Source organism: Cebus imitator, unplaced genomic scaffold, assembly GCF_001604975.1.
Source record: "Cebus imitator isolate Cc_AM_T3 unplaced genomic scaffold, Cebus_imitator-1.0 Scaffold120, whole genome shotgun sequence".
Taxonomy (NCBI): Eukaryota; Metazoa; Chordata; class Mammalia; order Primates; family Cebidae; genus Cebus; species Cebus imitator.
In genome coordinates this window covers 886,967-905,529 of record NW_016107435.1, presented here as the reverse complement: position 1 = coordinate 905,529, position 18,563 = coordinate 886,967, and the positions used below count along the sequence as shown (strand labels likewise).

The 18,563-nt window shown below is 41.2% G+C and overlaps 1 protein-coding gene across 2 annotated transcripts in view; it reads right to left on the bottom strand.

Annotated features, from left to right (window-relative positions):
- The window catches only part of ZDHHC2 (zinc finger DHHC-type palmitoyltransferase 2), a 73,553-nt gene extending 58,632 nt beyond the window's left edge, over positions 1 to 14,921 (bottom strand). Inside the window, exon 1 of one of the 2 annotated variants that reach the window (XR_001828425.2) lies at positions 14,106 to 14,462. Coding sequence is in view for 1 of the 2 variants with exons in the window: in XM_017539634.2 (XP_017395123.1) it covers positions 14,106 to 14,238 (133 nt within the window). In the remaining variant the exon portion in view is untranslated. Of the gene's footprint in view, positions 1 to 14,105 lie in introns of both variants that reach the window. The other variant, XM_017539634.2, reaches the window with a different exon arrangement.
- Between the last annotated feature and the right edge of the window lie 3,642 nt (positions 14,922 to 18,563).

Genomic DNA, 18,563 nt, shown 5'->3' with positions numbered 1-18,563 from the left:
ATGCCCTCCTAGAGAGCAGAGAGGCCATGACTGACTGCTTAGAACCATGTAAGTCTATGACAGATACTACACCCTCAAAAAAGATCTGCCTGCTTTCCACATGATGATTGTCTACAAGCAAGGGGAACATCAACTAGGGATTTATATCCTGAAACACTTCCCTTACTAGTCAGAACCAAAATTTTAGACTTGGAAGTGCCTCAATGATTATTTTGCCCAATACTACTCAACTTTCTTATATACATGTGGACAAATTTATTTATTGGTAGCATGCAAAAAGTTTCACATGTATATTGGTTATTTCACCATTAAAAATATATATACAATCAAGTAGAAACAACTTTTGTAGATTATTTTTAACTTAGATAAGTTTCTTATTATCGGATATACTCAGAATTATCATAGAGGACAATGTTGAGAGTTCCTTATTTTTCATGACTAAACATTGGCTATTTGATTTATTAAGCAGAAAAACCAATGCTACTTCTTTGCATCTCCAAGGAAACAGGCAACGTTCTAAAACCATCTCGCAGGGTTAGCAGCCATGTGTTGAGTATTGTACGACCAGAGTACATGCACACATAACACATTTAAAAATTAAACCAATTATTTCTAGGTTAATAAAATTATTTGACACTTATTAGTACTTTACAACTCTCCAGAGAAAGAAACTATATAAGGATGAAATTCCGACCTTTGTGTTTATGATGCTCATTGGAATAAAATTTACAGTGGCACACTTGAAGAGGCGAATTCAAAGATTTAAACCAACACTAGCACCAGCAGTAATTGCTGCATGATAGCACTGGGTCACAGTATCTATCAAAACATTCAGGAGTATCCAGCTATTCCCTAGCTCACCCTTCGGTACTGGATCACTGAGAAGCACTATTTTCTTCTGTAACCTCACTGTCATACATTCATAAAGTAAACATACACAACCTTTCTTTGATCCCAGCTGGAATTATCCAAGTCCTTTCTCTTTTTCCTTGCAGCAAATCATACTCTCACCCAACACTGTATTCACCTGTAGCACTAGCCCAATCTCCCTGACAGCAATTGCTGAAACAGTATGTATATTCAGTCACAGCCAAAACAAATTTGACATTGTTATTATCTGGCCACTCACAATTCCACAACTACTGCTTAAAGACACAACGCTTTGTAATAGTGTAACAGTATACAACTACCACCTGTTTACACACTAGATGTATTCATTAACGTAAGTGAGAAGTTCTTAAAAAAATACACAAGGAACTGAAGAATACAGTCATCGATATTTGGAATGAGTCTCTTCCTTTGCTCAATGTGTAAACTGTATCTCACGTTTCCTGTCTGTATCTCTCTCCTAATGTATGGATTTATGCCTTCTCTTACTAAAATCATTTCACTTACTCTGGATCTGTAGTCAATACAAAATCCTGGGTCTTCATTTATAAATCACATTCTATCCCTGTGCTGTGGAATAGAATTAACACCATGAATTACCAATGCATTCACATCGTATTTCCCCCTCCTCTTCACCAGCTCCTGTTTATCAGTTTTCGTGCCATTTGCACTTGCTAATATGTTCTTTCAAGATTAAATTTCCATCTGTCATTTATGTGCTCTGGACTCTGGTTACTCAAAAACTGTTGTTGAATTCCTGACTATGTACAGTAAGCTAGAGGCTCTCGAGTTTTCTGCCCTGGACACACCTGATGACCAGCACTCTCATGAGGAAGACACTACCCAGTAATGAGGGATACCATATGGGCAAAATGGGACTCTTCGCAATCCCCTGCCCCCCTGCCTATCACCTTTTCTGCTGAACCATGAAATGACAAGTTGGAAAAAAAAAAAAGCTGCAGTGACATTGATACATCTCATGGATACCTCTAGAGACCTTCAAATTTAGACATGTTTACAAGGGCACATATAGGCTTCTTTGGAATGACACTTCCATCAAAAATCACCTGCTCCGGAAAAGCAGGATGGTGACCTCAAAAAATTAAACACAGAATTACCATATGCTGACCAATTTCACTCCTAGGTATCTATCAAAAGGATTTAAAGCAGGGACTCAAACAGATCTTTGTATATACTGTTCATAGCAGCTATTCACAATAGCCAAAAAGGCAGAAACAACTCAAACCTCTATTAATGAATAAACAAAATATGATATATACATACAATGAAATATTATTTGGCCTTTGAAAAAATGAAGTTCTGATACATGCAACAACACAAGTGAACTCTGAAGATATTGTATAAGTGAAATAAACTGGACTTAAAAGGACAAATATTGTATGATTCCACTCATACGAGATACCTGAAACAGTCGGACTCATCGAGGCAGAAAGTCAAACAGTGGCTGCCAGGGGATAGGGGAGGGAAGAATGAGGGTTAGTGTCAGTGGCACAGCAATGCAGTTTGGGAAGATGACAAAGTTGGAAAATGGATGGTGGTGACGATCGCACAGCATTTGGAATGTACTTAGTGCCATTAATATGTATACTTAAAAATCATTAACATGAAAATTTTTATGTTATTGATATTTTACCACAATAAAAACTAAAAAATCATCTGCTCTAGAGCTTATTCTCAAAAAACAAATTAAGTTAAAAATCAACATTAGCTAAAGTTTTGTCACCTCTGGTCATTCCCATGCTGAAAAGTTTTCATTGCTGTTTAGTATTTCAAGAAGTAACCCCAGAAGTGATAAGCAGAGAAAACAAAGCTTTGCCAAGCTGTGTATGCCTAGCTAGGCATTTCCGCATGCTAAGTGGCTCATTCATGAGTCTCCCCACATTCTTGGTGCTTGAGATTCAAAATATGCCAAGCCAAAATTCCAGCCTTCCTTGACCTTTTTCAGTCTATAGGAAATAGATGAAACTGAATGTAAAATCCTAGAACTCCAAGGGTCTTGGATACTAGCTTGATACATGTATCTATCTCAGATTGATAGCCTTAAGTCAGTGTTAAACTATATTCAGTATACTCTAAGAAGGCTGGGACAAAGAAAAGGAAAATTGAAACACATTTTAGAAGGTTTTTTAATATCTAAAAAGGGTAACAATTTTAGCACATTAAGGGCAGGGGTGGCGGTTAATTATCTAAGAACTACTAAAATGGACGACAGTATCTCTAGGCAATGTTGTTGGAGTGTTTCCTGCAAATGCATTTCAGTTATTTTTTTGTGATGATTTTATAAGAATACTGGGGCAAAAATTTTACATTCTAAATTGTTCTCATTATTTTTATTATAGATTATGAGGATATTCTTATATTACACATATAAAGATAATTTATCTTTTGAATCCTAAAGTGAGTTCTATAATTAATTTTATCATCTAAATTCTCATTACAGTTGATAACATTTTAACGTCCGGAAAGAAAAAAAGGTTTTTTACTGTTATATGTGAAACCATAAAAATATTACAGGCTTCTTTATAAACATCTGGATGATCGAATAGTAAAAAGCCAAAAATAGATCATCCTCTCATGTAGAAGTCAATGTTCTTTGTTGCTTGAAATGTCCACCCTGCACAGAAGGCTCAAACTGAACAAGTCCAGCTGGCGATCATCCTTTGTTCATCCAAGAAACATATGTCCCAAATGTTACTGTGTCAACCTCTGTGTTAGGCATCGGGGCTATAATGGTACATACACCAGACACGGTTACTGCTCATGAAATTTTCTGCAGATTATTTTCAGATAATAAGAAAGTGAAGTTTGCCTAACAGAGTAAAGCCTTTTTAATTTGAATTGAATTAATTCAGGTATCCCAGCAACTCATATACTGGTATATAAGATTCTTTTTCATAACCTTGTAAGTTACATTCAAAGTCATAAGAGTCAGTAATAAGTTCAAAACAAGGGTTCAATGTGCACATTTCTAAATTCTCAGTCCTCACCCGCTTGACAGGCCAGTACCTGTATCAATGTTGATTCTTCCCTCTCCTTTCTTCCCCAGGCTTCAGGACACCACACTTTCTTAGCTTTCCTCCCCTTCACTGGGCGCTCCTTCTCAGTCTTCTCTGCTGGTTCCTACTCATCTCCTGAACTCCCAATGTTGGTCATCTTTGATCCATTTCTCTGCTCATTTACATTCTCACATCTGGTGAACAAATGTATCCAGTGCCAGTCTTTAAATCTACTTACATGCTGAAGACTCCTGAATTTATTCCCACATTCTATGCTCCTCTCCAAAATGCCAACTGCTTACTCAGCTTCTCTATTTCAGTGACAGCACATCCACTCCCGATCTAAGGCATCCCTCCATACCACCTAACTGATGGCTTCTGCATCTCAATTGATCATCTTTTCAGTTGTTTGGGCCAAAAACACTGGAATCATTTTTGACTCCTTTCTTTCTTTCACAACTCACACCTGTCTGTCAGGAAGTTCTGCTGTCGCTACTGTAAAACATGTCCAGAATCTGACCACCCCTCACCGTTTCCAACACAGACACCATGGTTTGACACACCATCATTGCTCACCTGGATTGTGGCAGTGGCCTAGGTCCACAGCGGCCAGAGAGATCTTTCTTAAATCTAAGTCGCAGCACATAAGCTCTGTACTCAACACCCTGCAGTGGATTCTCATGTCACTCCAAGTTAAGCCAAAGTCCTCACAGTGGCCTATAAGCCCTCCATGATCTACGCTTTCTCCCCACATCTCTGACCTGTCACCTACTTCCCTTTCCTTGTTCACTACACTTCAGCCAAAATGACCTCCTTGTCCTTCCTAAAACATGCTGGGGCTGACCCCTGCCTCCAAGCTTGTAAATTAAAGTCCCTTCGCCTGAGATACATTTCTTCACAATACCAGTGTGGTTAGATCTTTCAGCTCTTTCAGGTCTCCGCTTAAATTTCATGGGTCTTTCTCCTTTTACAGCCATTGTATTTAAAATCGAAACCTTCCTTTGGTATTCTCAGTCCTTCTTGCCCAACATTTTGCTTTGTGTCATGACACTGATGATCCTCTAACAAATTATATAATTTACTTACGTTTTTTATTCATTCTCCTTCCCCTAATTAGAAATGTAAGATCCAAGGCCTGTCAATAGATATTTTTTGGACGAATAAATTAAAAGCATGTCCAATGAATTATGGCTGGTTAACATGCATTCAGTTCTTGGATTTTGCAATCATGTGTTAAAGGGCAAGTTTATGGGAGGCTACAGCAAATCACTACGCATCCCGCTCCTTTGACTGACATACAGTTATTTGTTCTACATATCTTAATTTTCAGTAGGTACTAGTCCTGAAATAAGTTACATTTCATTAAAATATGCTATAATTTAGACTTTGCTTAAGTCAAAATGGTCCCTGCCCTGTATCTTTTCCCATTAGCTGACCTCTCTGGAGATGCCCTGGCTAATCACTAGTCATAGTTAAGTACATAAACCCCTGACTGCCTTTCTTCCTAAAACAGGTCACATGGATTTGCCCATTTAGTAGTAAACTTGATCACAAATTAGCCCCTGCAATTTCGAGCCAGCTTATGACTTTCCGTTTGAGACTCATAATTGAAATCTTTTCCATGCTCTGCAAATAGCCTCAGGTGTTTCTCATTACAGCCCCAGCTCAGCTGTTCTGGAGTGGGCTGTCTTTCCCACTAAAGTACTTCCAATATGCTACATACATTACAAACACAATTCCAAATCACACCATTCCTTACATCCCTCCAAATCTGGTTAAAAGCCATACTTAGATTCAGTTACCTACCTCTTTGAGAGGACCCATGGGATCCAAACGGATGAGGGACACAGTTCAGCCTGAATTTTAAGTCACCCTACTCCATACATACCCTTTAAATAATATGAAAATCCACTTACATAATGCAGTAAACACAGACACAGAATTTAATTTTATCGGTACATAAGAAAATAGGCAATCGTGATAAAGCCATTCTGGTTTCCCAAGTTTCACTGAATAATAATCAAATACAATTCTTGAAACTATGTGAACTTATTTCTATAAGGATTATATCTTTTATAAGATGATCATGGAGACAGACAACTACCTTGAAACTATTTTATTCTTTGGATGTTTGGTTTTAAAATAATTAGAGAAAAAGCGTTTTGTTTTTTTTTTAAACTGTTTAGCATATATTTTGCTAATGAACTCCTCTGTACCATTCTGTTCCTCTGGGGTGGCAATGCTCGTGAATAAAAGGCCTAATTAATTTAAGTATGACAGGAATGCTTAATTGTACACTTCACATGAGGAGAAACTTCAGGATACCAATAAGAAATACTGGCAAAGAAATAAAACCCAGCCATCTATAAAAACACTTATTCATTTGCATTTAAAAAATGTAATCCAATCAATGACATATCTAAAATGAACTACCATTAAGTATGCATTTCAGCATGAAGTGCTAAGATGACAAATGCAGCATATATTTTTGCTTAAGAGTATCTCCCAAATAAAAATGGATTTTACAACACTTCAGGCACTAATATTTATAACTGAATTTAAAAGTCACAGCCAGGTAAAAAGTCAAATTAGGAAAAATGCTACATAAATGATATAAAATGTGACATTATCACTGTGAAAGGCAAATTCTCAAGCAATCATGTCTGGTTTCTTTACAGCTATCCTACTCTTCTTAAGAAATCAGAGCATCTACCTCTTTCCCAGCACCCCCTACTCCCACCCACTGCGCTGATAATTTCACTCTTCTCACTTTTGGCATTTGATTGAAACAATAATTAAGACAATTATAATAAAATTCCCTTAAAGGAATTAGGAAAAAATTCTCAACAATTTTCTAATGGACTACTAAAAACTTCAATTATTTTATGCTTTCATTATAAATTCTCTGTAGTATTTCTAAATGGTAATATATAATAACAGAATTCCACATCATGTTAAATCTGTCTTTCTAATGATCTTCGGAATATTGTTTTTCCAACAGACAGCATTAAGAATCTATACCATATTCTAATCTGTCATTTTGCAACTTAGACAAGATAGAATATCTACACTCAACACGAACAGTGCTGGAACCCCTGGGGACCCATGAATCCACCATTTCCTGGAGAAGACAGGGCTGGGGGATGTGATACAACTGTCAAAACGCAGCAGTATAAATCAGCAGCATAAATTATGAAATGTTAGTATGGTTCTATTTTTTCTGAGAAGGAAAATCACGAATTCTCCATCAAGATAAAAAATAAAAACAAATGAAAAAAAATAGATGAGGACCATCTCATGATGAATCCCTTGCCCCCATATATACTCATCTTTGGGATAAATTTGTCTTTTTTTTTTTTCCCCACTAGCACAGTTCTCCCCATGGTAACAAAAAAAAATCAAACACCTGAGTTTGCTGGACCATGTAGTCTGGGATGTGGGCATAACCACCTCAGCCCTGCCAGCTGGACACTGCCCAGGCTGGAACACTGGACCTGCTGTTACCGAGCTGGGGGAGCAGAGGTGGTTCTAACTGCTCTGTGGTGATTGGCTGCCAGGCCTGCCACTCTTTCCAAAGGCCGTTCCTCAGGTGTAATGTCAGCTCTACTTCACCCACCTGCCCCTGGTTTCTGTCCATTTCTAAGCTAGGCTCTCCAGACTTCCCATGGATTCAGTGAGTTGCATTCATGAAGTTCCCTGCCCAGTTTCACCCACCACGTACATGCCCTGAGCCGAGAGCAGAGTAAAAGTGGCCCAAGCATTGGGTAAGAAGTGACGGAGCTAAAACAGCCTCCTAGTTTACAGCAGAGGCAAACAGTGCTGCTTATAATCTTACTCTGAAACTACATCAACCACTAAATATATGTGGCAAGATCTGTAACAAGACTTAAAATTCATTTCTCCTTACAAGCTCCCCAAAAGCTCTTTCTACCTGCTTCATTGTTTATCCTTTTCCATTGGCCCAGCAGCCAATTCACATGTCTAAGACTGAGACATTTCGCTTTCCATTTCTGCTTTCCTAACACTTTGCTGTGGACATGGCATCCGAAAAGGTGACAACCCCTCTCCTCTTGCCTAAGTCAGCTAGAAAGCTTTGGTTTTGGATTTTTTCCCAAAGGCAATTTTTTTTCTTGGCTACTAGGAGAAAATCTCTATTAAGTTCTCTTCTAAATCATTTCTGTGGCGGGAAATGCCTGGCAAATAAATGTTTTTGAATGAATCCTACACAAACCCTTAAGAAGCTGCCTTCTTTCTAACCTCATAGAAACACACCTTCTCTAGAGACAATTAATTATCTTGCTTTAAGAAACCATCCTGTCAGCTTCTGTTTAATTACTGGAAACACTCCTCCAAGTATCAATTTAATGGCATGGCTGACATTCTCAGTAAGCAATTGCAGGGAAATCTTTCTACAATAAGCCTTAAACTGAGGTTTAACCCCTAGATCCTGTTCTCTCACTTATTTGCATTATACAATTCAATAAGACTAAGTAGAAACCACGAGATTAATTCATTCAACATTTATTGTGCAACTCTACATGCTAAGAATGTGCTAACTGCCTTACATGTTTCTCTCTAATAGGGTTTAATAGCAAATAGTAATGCTGCATTGTCCAGTACATCAAAAGTAAAGGAAGTCTCTCACACACTAAATGGAACCAAGAAAGCTTAAGTAGAGCCTTTTCTCTTACTCTCTTTCTTGACCTGATCATTTATGCTAAAGTAAAATGGCAGCACAGACCCAGAGTTTGGAACATATCATATTTTATACATCTGAATTCTGGATTTGAAGAAATGTTGAGGTTTTATCACTGTACTCACATAAATTCAAATCTTTAAAATATTAAACAGTATCAAGAAAAGCCACAAAACTAATATATTTTGAATCATATTGCCAAGAAGTAATATAATTTCTTTTTTTAAAAAAATTTTTGAGACAGGGTGTCTCATGATGTCACCCAGGCTGGAGTACAGTGGTGTGATCTCATCTCATTGCAGCCTCTGCCTCCCAGGTTCAAACAATTCTCCTGCCTCAGCCTCCCGAGTAGCTGGGACAAGCACACACCACCATGTCAAGTTAATATTTGTATTTCTTGGTAGAGATGGGGTTTCTCTATACTGGCTAGGCTGGTCTCAAACTCCTGACCTCAAGTGATCCTCCCACCTCGAGATTACAGGTGTGAGCCACCATGCCAGCCAAAAGTAATAATTTCTAAAGTGATTTAGTCATTAAATGTTTTGCATGCATCACTATGGGTGTGCCTTGTATTCCACTTTAAACTATTTTAATACTTAAAACAGTTGGCAAAACCAAGTAAAGGCAAAAACTGCAATTACTTTTGCATCAACCTAATAAAACATTTGTAATCCCAAGATCTTCTGCCAGTTTTTTTTTTAAATGCTTTATTGACCTACATAATTTTTAAGGTAATAGTTTAAATATCAGTAATAGCAAGATATTAATAATATAAAGTGAGTTTAAATATCAATAAGAAGAATACATTTCTTCTTCTGTGTAACTCAAATTTATTTCATGGTGGAAAGCAATTGAGAGCCCCAGTAGTCTCTATGCTTGAGCTTGCCATGGCCTTGAATTAATGGTGGGTCATAACTTCACAGAATCCAAGTAGGAGGCTTTATGTATTTTGTTCTTACGGATATTTGTTTGCTTGTTTAAAAGTATGAAAACATGGCTGTGTATCTCTCAAACTGATCCCTAAGTATCATAATCACTGTGGAATACAATAGGGTATGATCACTGCTGAGGGATGTTTATTAATAAAGACAGCAAAACTGTGAGTAAAACCTCAAGATTCTAGTGGTCTAACTTCTAACATATTCCAAAGTTCAGCCAGCTATTGCCCAAGGGCCAAGGCTAGCTAAACACTTTTGTTAAATAAAAGCCACACCTATTTGTTAAAGTATTTTCTATGGCTGCTCTCTACAATAGTAGAGTTGAGTGGCTGGAACAGAGATCATAAGGCCAAAAATATTTACTATATAGTCCAAAACTACAAGGCCCTTTAAAACTCTGAAATTATTGTGCAAAAACTGTTGACTTATTTTCAGAGCTCTGTCAACTCTATTTAAACAACAGCAAAGTTAAAAAGAGTTGCTAGCTTCACTGGGCTAAGGAGATTTGGTGAGGGGTTTGGTGGGAAAAAGAGGCATTTGGACATCTGAATCACAGCAGCTAAAGTCATAGCTGACACCTCTGCTAGGTAACTTGGAGAAAGAACACTGAACTTGTGGCAACTCTGGAACGTTTAACTCTTTCATTTGGAAATACAGGAGGGGTTAGCCTGGATACCCTCTAAGCTCTTCCATCTTCATGATTGTTTAAAACGACTTAACTAAAACCATAAGCAAACTCGGAACCATATGAGTATGCAACATCATAATAAATGTCCCTGCCAGTGCAGTGGCTCACGCCTTTAATCCCAGCACTTCGGGAGGCAGATGCAGGTGGATCACGTGGCTGAGCAATCCAGACCATCCTGGCCAATGTGGTGAAACCCCATCTCTAGTAAAAATAGAAAAAAAAATTAGCTGGGCATGGTGGCATGCACATGTAGTCCCAGCTACTTGAGAGGCTGAGGCAAGAGAATTGCTTGAACCCAGGAGGCAGAGGTTGCAGTGAGCTGATACCGCGCCATTGTACTCCAGCCTGGGTGACAGAGTGAGACTTCATCTCGAAATAAATAAATAAATAAATAAACACCCCATAGCCTCTGCCTAAGAAGCCGGAAAGTAATGAATTTCAGAAAAATGGGAACTGAAATGGTTACACAAGGGCATGTGGAAGTTTCTTGTACCATTGAAACTTTTCAGTAAATCTGAAATACCTAAATAAAATGGTATGAAAGAGTTAAAATAATGTAAATGTTAGTACTTAAAAGGAGAAACTTCAGTGACCTTCTTCCACAAGCAAAGTTAACACAGCAGCAGCCATAAGGGATCTGTGAAACACACCTCAACCATGTCTTGTGCCCACTAAATCGAGCATGCCTGAGGCTGCAGACCACCCTTACTCCCTGTCAGAGTGCATCCTAAAGTTCCCTGTATAAATTTTACCTTTGAGTTTATCTTACTTGATGGAAATCAAGCTAATAACTAAAGAGAACAAAGACAGTTAAGACACAAAAGAAGCCAGGAGTGGAGAGAAGGATAGGAGGGACAGGGGAGAGGGAAGAGGAGTGGTAAGGGAAGGAAGGATGAAGGGGGAGGAACAGGAATAGAAGAGGCTAGTTCACCAACAAACTAGATAAACATGGTCCAAATGATTAGCAGTCTGTCTTTTGTGATCTTTTCTTTGGCAGAATAGGAAGCTGACTTCACCAGAAATACTTGACTCTCACACAATACATGTGCATCCCATATATTTTACATATACACATATTCCAAAAAGAGAGGTTATTTTTATAAAATACAAACACTAAGCAAAAATTATGCTAACTGAAAAAGTGCCTAGAGAGCCACATACATCCACGTTGTTAAATATAGAAACTAACTGTAATGAGAATCATTATCTCCAGTTTCCAAGGATACCAGGATAAGCACTACTCCTAAATTGCAGTTCATTCAGCAAAGGGCACAGAATAATTTATATTCAGGGTCATCGCTAGCTGAGAGCAGATATGAAAGGAGGACCAGGGCAAATCACCCTGTTCCTTTTATTCCATTTGTTACCTGATCCAGTTCCCAGCCCCCGATCCCCACACTCTGGTCCACCTTGGCCAATGTCTTATGGAAGAAATTTGGAAAATCTGCTTGTAAATGGCAACTTCCAAGAGAAAAAGAATCTTCAAAAGGCAGGGCAGTCTGAGATGTGATTAATGCTAGGGGTGGGGTGGGGGCTGGCATTTCCATTTGCTTTGTGAAAAGGAACAGAGGCTGGTTTTGTGTGTCAGTCACATTAGTCGCCATCTTTCCAAGTGCCTATAAAGAAACTGTACAGTTAATTTCAACTTCCCACTCAACCAAGGCTAGGCAAATCTTGCCACTCCTAAACTGCCATGGTCTCTAGAATCAAACTCAGTTTCAACTTGTTCATCCTTCTTAAAACTCTAGAATCTACATCTTTTGTAACAAGTACTTCTTGTTTCTACTCAATAAATATACAAAAGCTACTTTCTGAAAATCTAGGAGCTATTGCCTCTGAAGCATTTCTTTGTTTATTCCAGACTACTTATTGTGGCTTTCAATGTGGCAGGCACTGCGCAGCAAGGCCAGGCAGACAGGCATGGTGCCAGGCAGGCAGGGACAAGAAGTGATAGGTAAAGTATCAATAACAGACCATGCCACTTAGGCAGTCTTTAAAGACGTGTTCTTCCTCTTAGTAAATCACTTACTAAAATAATGATGTGGATTTTATGGATACTCTAGATTTGTCTTAAACTTACAGAAAGTACATATAAACATACGATTCAGATATAATAGCAATTTTCCATTTAGTTCCTTCCCCATCACCTGTCTACCCAATATAATAGTAAGACCTGCCATGTAGCACCTCAGCTAGGCACAAGCATTCTTGTAACGGGCAGAAAATCTCTCTCTGCCTTCAAATGCTTCCTCCAAATGAACATGAGACACTGTACCAAGCTAAGCTTCTTATCTTAATGTGATAATACAGGAGAATAAGCTGCCTATTTTGATAATGAAGGCCTTTCAGGATGTCCCTTCTTTGCAGGTTATATTAATTGATATTATTTACCGTTTTTAAGAGGGTGAAGGAATGAAATACAACAAAGGTTCCCAACAGTTATGTAATCTATACAGTCTATCTCAATGAGGCAAGCTATTTTAATATTAACAGTTAACACAAAATTTACTACCCGTCCTTTCCTACACATTTTAGATGACTTGACGACCACACACCTAAATGCAGTCTCATGATGATGCCTATACAGCTGCGTCTTTTCCTAACAACAGATTCAAGAGGGGTTTTTTTTTTTTTTAACTATTAACCTTGTTTCTAAATCCCTTAAAGTAATAATAGCAAAATTTAAAACTATCAAAACTACATGAAATAAAAGTTAGTCTCAGTTCTCCTTAAACGAACATCAGTGATTATTCTGATGTATTATTACGACTTTCTCACAAGGGGCAACATTTTGAGGTGAGATGGCTTCAGACAAGACTTTATGACTGACTTTTGAGGCTTTGAAAATGCTTGGATTTGAAGGGTCAATGTAATAGGCCACTATTTAATCTTTTCCCTTGTCCCACCCAAAGCTAGTGCTTGGTAAGGCAAAAACACTGACACTTTGTTAAGTGGAACACCAAACACAGAAAGCATTCACTAGTCACTGGCAGAAAGGTCATTCTCTGTTTTAACATCTTTTTCTGATAACCCACATTAGTTTGCACAAAACCTCTGAAGGTAGAAACCAGCTTACATTAAGCGATATCACTGCACTCCCTACTTAAGTATATTAATCAACTTAAAAAAAATTGTAATCTTCTGCGTTAAAAGTACCCTACTCAACAATTCGGGAACCCAGAACTCAGACTGGGGCCACTTGGCTCTCTGGATATAAAAACCTCAGACGATCACCTCTTTTTTTCTCTCCCTGCTGTTCAAACACCTAAATTATAGTTTGGTGTGTTGCACATGTCCTCAAAAATACTTCCTAGTAGCTCACCTCCTCCACATCCTTTTTAACTAGAAAAGTGTCCAACTGGCAGCCCTCAAATCATAAAGGCAGCAAAAACACCCCTAAGCGCTGTCACAAATTCTTAACGAGTGGATTGAAGCCAACCAGCAAGGGATCCAGCTCCACCGCCGCCGAGGCCAGCACTCCCACCCGGGTCTGGCGCAGCTCGCAGCCCGGCCCAGCTCAGAGCCCTCCAGCCCCCAGCGCACCCCGCCGGCCTCGGCCTTTCCTCTCCACCGCGGTACCGGGGACCGTCCGCCCCTCTAGGGGGTGTGGCCGGGGCGGCGGCGGTGAGCGGAACGCGGCGGGAGGCTCGGCGGCGAGCGCGGGTGGAGGCGACACCGTAACCCCAGAGTTGGGAGGGGAGGGCGAGGGGCGTGCGCGAGAAAGGAGCTGCCCGGAGCCTGCTTTCGGCCGCGGGGGCGGGGGTTGGGGGACGCGGCAGGTTGGCGACTCCCGGGCGGGGCGCACCCGGGAGGCGAGAGCTGAGGCGCGGCTGAGCGTCCCGGGACTGTCGGGGTGGGCGGCGCGGGGGCGCACTCACCTATGCACAGCTGGATGGCGTAGGCGTAGTAGGACCAGCCGAGCAGGAGGCTGATGAACACCACCGGGATCCAGTACAGCACCCGCCGGCACCGCCGCCTAGCGCTGCTGCTGCCCGGGCCCGAGGGCGCCATCTTCCAGCCGCATCCACCTGCCCAGCTCTGCCGCCGCCCGCGGGCCTGGCTCCGGGGCGGGCTGGGCGCGCCCGGCACCCCCGGCGGGACGGGCCCCAGGGCGGCGGCCGGGTGAGCTGCGGCCACTGCCGCCGCCGTGGCGCTAACTCCCCATCCCGCAGCCCCGAGCCGGCGCCGCGGACTCCAGGTTCCTCAGCCTGGCGGAGGCGGCGGCTGCGAGCGGAGGACGAGGAGGCGGAGGGGGGCGGCGAGGCGGCGGCGTCGGGAGGCTGCGCTCCGCCCCCGCCGTTCCCTGCCGCCCGGCCGCCTCCCCTGGCGTGGCCGGCTGCGCCCGCGAGCAGGCTCTGCGGGAATAAGGGGCCCTCGCACGGGCCACTTCGGGGGCGCCCACTGTGGCCCCGCCGCTTCCGGCTTGGCCCCTGGATTCCGGGGAGACAGGGGACGCGGGGGCTGCTCGGCGCTGGCCCCGGGGGCGGCCCTTCCCCAGACGCCCGGCACTCGGGGCAATTGGGTCGCGGGCGCCGCGGCGCTGGACGTAGGGAAGCGCACGGGGGTCGGAGGCGCGGCCGGCGGAGCAGCCGTTGCCGGCGCCCGCCCCGACCCAGGTGCCCGGAGAAAGTCTGCAGCTCTGAGGCCCGCGTTCCCGCAGCAGCCGGCGTGGAACCCTCGCGCTTCAACTTGCGGGTCCCGGGGAGCCCGCGGGGGCCGAGAGGAGCTTCCCTTTACTACGCGGGTTTTAGGGGTAAGCAGAAATGCACCGCGAAGAGGGGGTGCCGAGCTGGCGCCTGGAGTGGGAGGGGCTGTGGAGAAGCGACGAAGAAGCATTTTTAGTTGTGAATCCAGTCACCCCTGGAGTTAGAAACAATAGTTCTTTGCTCTGAGAATGTTGACGCTTTGGCTAAATGATTGAGTGATTGTGACAGGGGCCGTTCCCACCATCCCCTCCCTAGAGTCCGGTGGTTCCTTCCACCGAGTATTTATTTTTTTCCTCAACCTGCTCCTCACTACGGTGTTTACTTTCGTGGTGGCAATTCCAAACTTAGTAGATAGCTGATTCCAAAGAGGTTTCCAAAGAACTCCGAAAGGGAAACTAAAGGTAGTCAAACCAAACCTCTGATTTTATGGTTCATGAAATGGAAAATAGACGAATGCCTCCTTTGTTTTTCCTTCATCTGATTATGAACGCACCTGATTCCACAGGGAAACACTTCAATCAATGAGTGTATGTAAATTATGCGCCTCACTACTATACATAATAGGCACAATTTTTCTTAACATTAGTGAATATGTGTATTTACACCACACAGCAACCATAGTGAATGAAATTACTTCTTATTCATGTGTAGAAGTTAAAAAAAAATTCTGATTTACATGAATTCAGTCAAAGAAATGTAGCTCTGGTGTCTGCGATTATCCTTCTGTGACTGGATTACACAAGCTAATCTCTCCTGAAATAGCTACTACGTTACACACACTCCCCACATCTCTTTCCATTTCTTTTCAAAAATGTATGGAAAATGCCAGTCCAGCTTCTATGTGACATTAAATAACTGAAAGGAGAGAAATACTACGTCCCAAGGAATCACTTGATTTTGGTATAGCATTTTATGTTCTCTTTGGATATTCTGTATATGAATATAAAATTGTAACTTGTCTGGCTTCCTTAACGTTTTCGAGGGATATTAACATTGTGCGCCCCACAATCAGAAGAGAGTAAAAACAGGAATTAAAAGTTCCTCTGGGACTGAAATACCCTCACAAAGATGAGCAAATCAAGTGATTGAAAGTCAGTAGAGACTATCAAGGAATGAAAAGGAAAGGGTCGGATTTTCCATACTGGAAACAGTGGAGAAAGTGCAAATAGTGCCTCTGTAGATCCTAGATGCTCCAGTGCCCTGTGCTCTTCCTCCTGTCACCGTCTTACAGGATCTTGAAATCAGAAATGGAATAGCATTTTGCCCAGTTTTCACATCTTTTGCCCTTTTGGAAAAGTACCCAGGTGTCATATCTTTGAAGGAAGCCATATTTTTATTACTAAGTTGTTGTTTAGTTGTTCCTGTTTGTAATAAATATCTGTGAAATATTTTCAACCTTTTTTTGTTATTGCCATTTTAAGGATACTACTATTACTGGGGTTTTCAAGTTCTCTTAACAAAAAAAAGTCTGGAGTAGGAAGAAGCATCTCTAAAGCCACAACATAACAGGATCGATCTCTGCGTGGTCTCTAGTTAGGCATAAGCACACAGGCACAAATGTAAGGTCTTTGGTGAGTAGCCAATCTCTAGATACTGGGCTTTGATGAGAGTGGAAGGAGAACTCTTATTTTGAGGAATAGAGAGCCTTTGATTCCTTTTCTTTTTTTTTTTTTTTTTTTAGGACTGTACATCAACAGAAAAAATAATTTAAGGTCATAGACAATTAAAAAGAAACTTCACTAGAGACTTACTCTTTAGAAATACAGAAGATTCAACTCACGAATTTTAATTTAGGTGTTCAAGAAGCATAAGAAATTATAGGTTTCATGTGTAACTGTGATTAAACTGATATGGCCATTTATGGAAAAAATAAGAAAGCCAGCTACAGCAAAAGAGGAAGAAGGCAATACTAAGAAGAGAAGGGGCCAGTGGACAGCTAGGCAAGAAGGAGGGTGAGGGGAGTGACTGAGAACAGGAGAAAGTTCCCTTGCTGGGCTCACCCAGTCCTTAATGACCTTGACTCCATCCTCACTAGGCCTCTGCCTGTATGCTCCTTGCACTCAGAGGTCTAGCAGTGTCATTCACCTCTCAAACTTTCAGGACTCTTATTATCAGATCCTGCCCCATGAAGGAATCTTAAACGTTCGTCCTCTCCCTCCAGCCCAGTCCCCCAAATGCTTCAGTTCCCAAACCTCAAATCTATGTTGTTTTCATAGTTAATACACCCAATCTTCCTCCTGCTTCCAGATTCAGATTAACATTTTAACACAGTCCCTTGCTAGTATGAATCAAGCATGATAGCCAAGCCCAGGAAGTCATGGACTCACCTGCTTCTAGTGAGCACAGATCTCCCTTAATACTGCTTATGCCAGCCTCATCTCAACTTTTTCAGCCAAACCACCTACCAGAAACTTCAGTAGGACACTTGCTTGATGTTTGCATCTTCCTTTTGGATGAGTTCTTAGAGGGCAACATTGCAACAAGAATTTATCTTTTAAATATCAGGTCAATTGTCTAAGTCTCATGTATATAAGAAGTTGATCGTCTTGATTTTGCTAACAAATACTACAAGGAGTTCTAACTCTTACAAGGATTGGTGAATGAAGCTGAGGTCTGGATCTATAACTTACTCACTCATGGCACTCCCATCCTTACTAAAGTGGTCTGCATAAATACTGGTAGATTCTCTTTCATTGTTTTCTCAAACTTAATCTTCTCACTCTTTGAGGGGAGAAGAGCTCTTTAGAAGCCAGCAATCCATGACATCAGCGACTCCAGTGTCAATGTGTATGTTTAGAATAGTGGTCAAAACATTCTCCATGGGAGAATAATGGCATCCCTAAACCACTTTTTGTTTTTGGAGACATGTAAAATAAAATAAAAGGAATCGTGCTTAGTGAATGTAGGAATGAACTAATGCTGAGATATGTTTTGGCTCTCAGAGATTTATGTTTGCAATTCAGCTGTAATGATATTGAATACAATGGTAGATAATTTCCAAAGTCTAAGGATGTCTTTTTCTGCAGATGATTGAGTCAAAACATTGGGAAAATGTAAAGTGGAGCAAACTGTCCCTGGCAAACCTGCCATTCATGCACTCTAGGATTTCCACAGTAGCATTAATGTGTCCTGCCACTAGATGGTAGGCACACACCAAGCAGTGCAGCTCTCTTGACCTTTTCTCCATAGATTTCATAGATTTTAATAGTATCAACTCTTAGCTTAACCAAGGCAATTATAAATATGAATTATAAATTCATGACCAATAACATTGTAACTAATTAAAATTATGTTATAATTGGCAGGGCAAGGTGGCTCATGCCTATAATCTCAGCACTTTGGGAGTCCGAGATGGGTGGATTACCTGAGATCAGGAATTTGAGAACAGTCTAGCCAACATGGTGAAACCCCGTCTGTACTAAAAATACAAAAAATTAGCCGAGCATGGTGGTGGGAGCCTGTACTCCCAGCTACTTGGAAGGCTGAGGCAGGAGAATTGCTTGAACCTTGGAGGTGGAAACTGCAGTGAGCCGAGATCATACCACTGCACTCCAGCCTGGGCAACAAGAGTAAAACTCCATCTTAAAATAACAGAAAATTATAACTATATAATTTTTATATTACAATTTA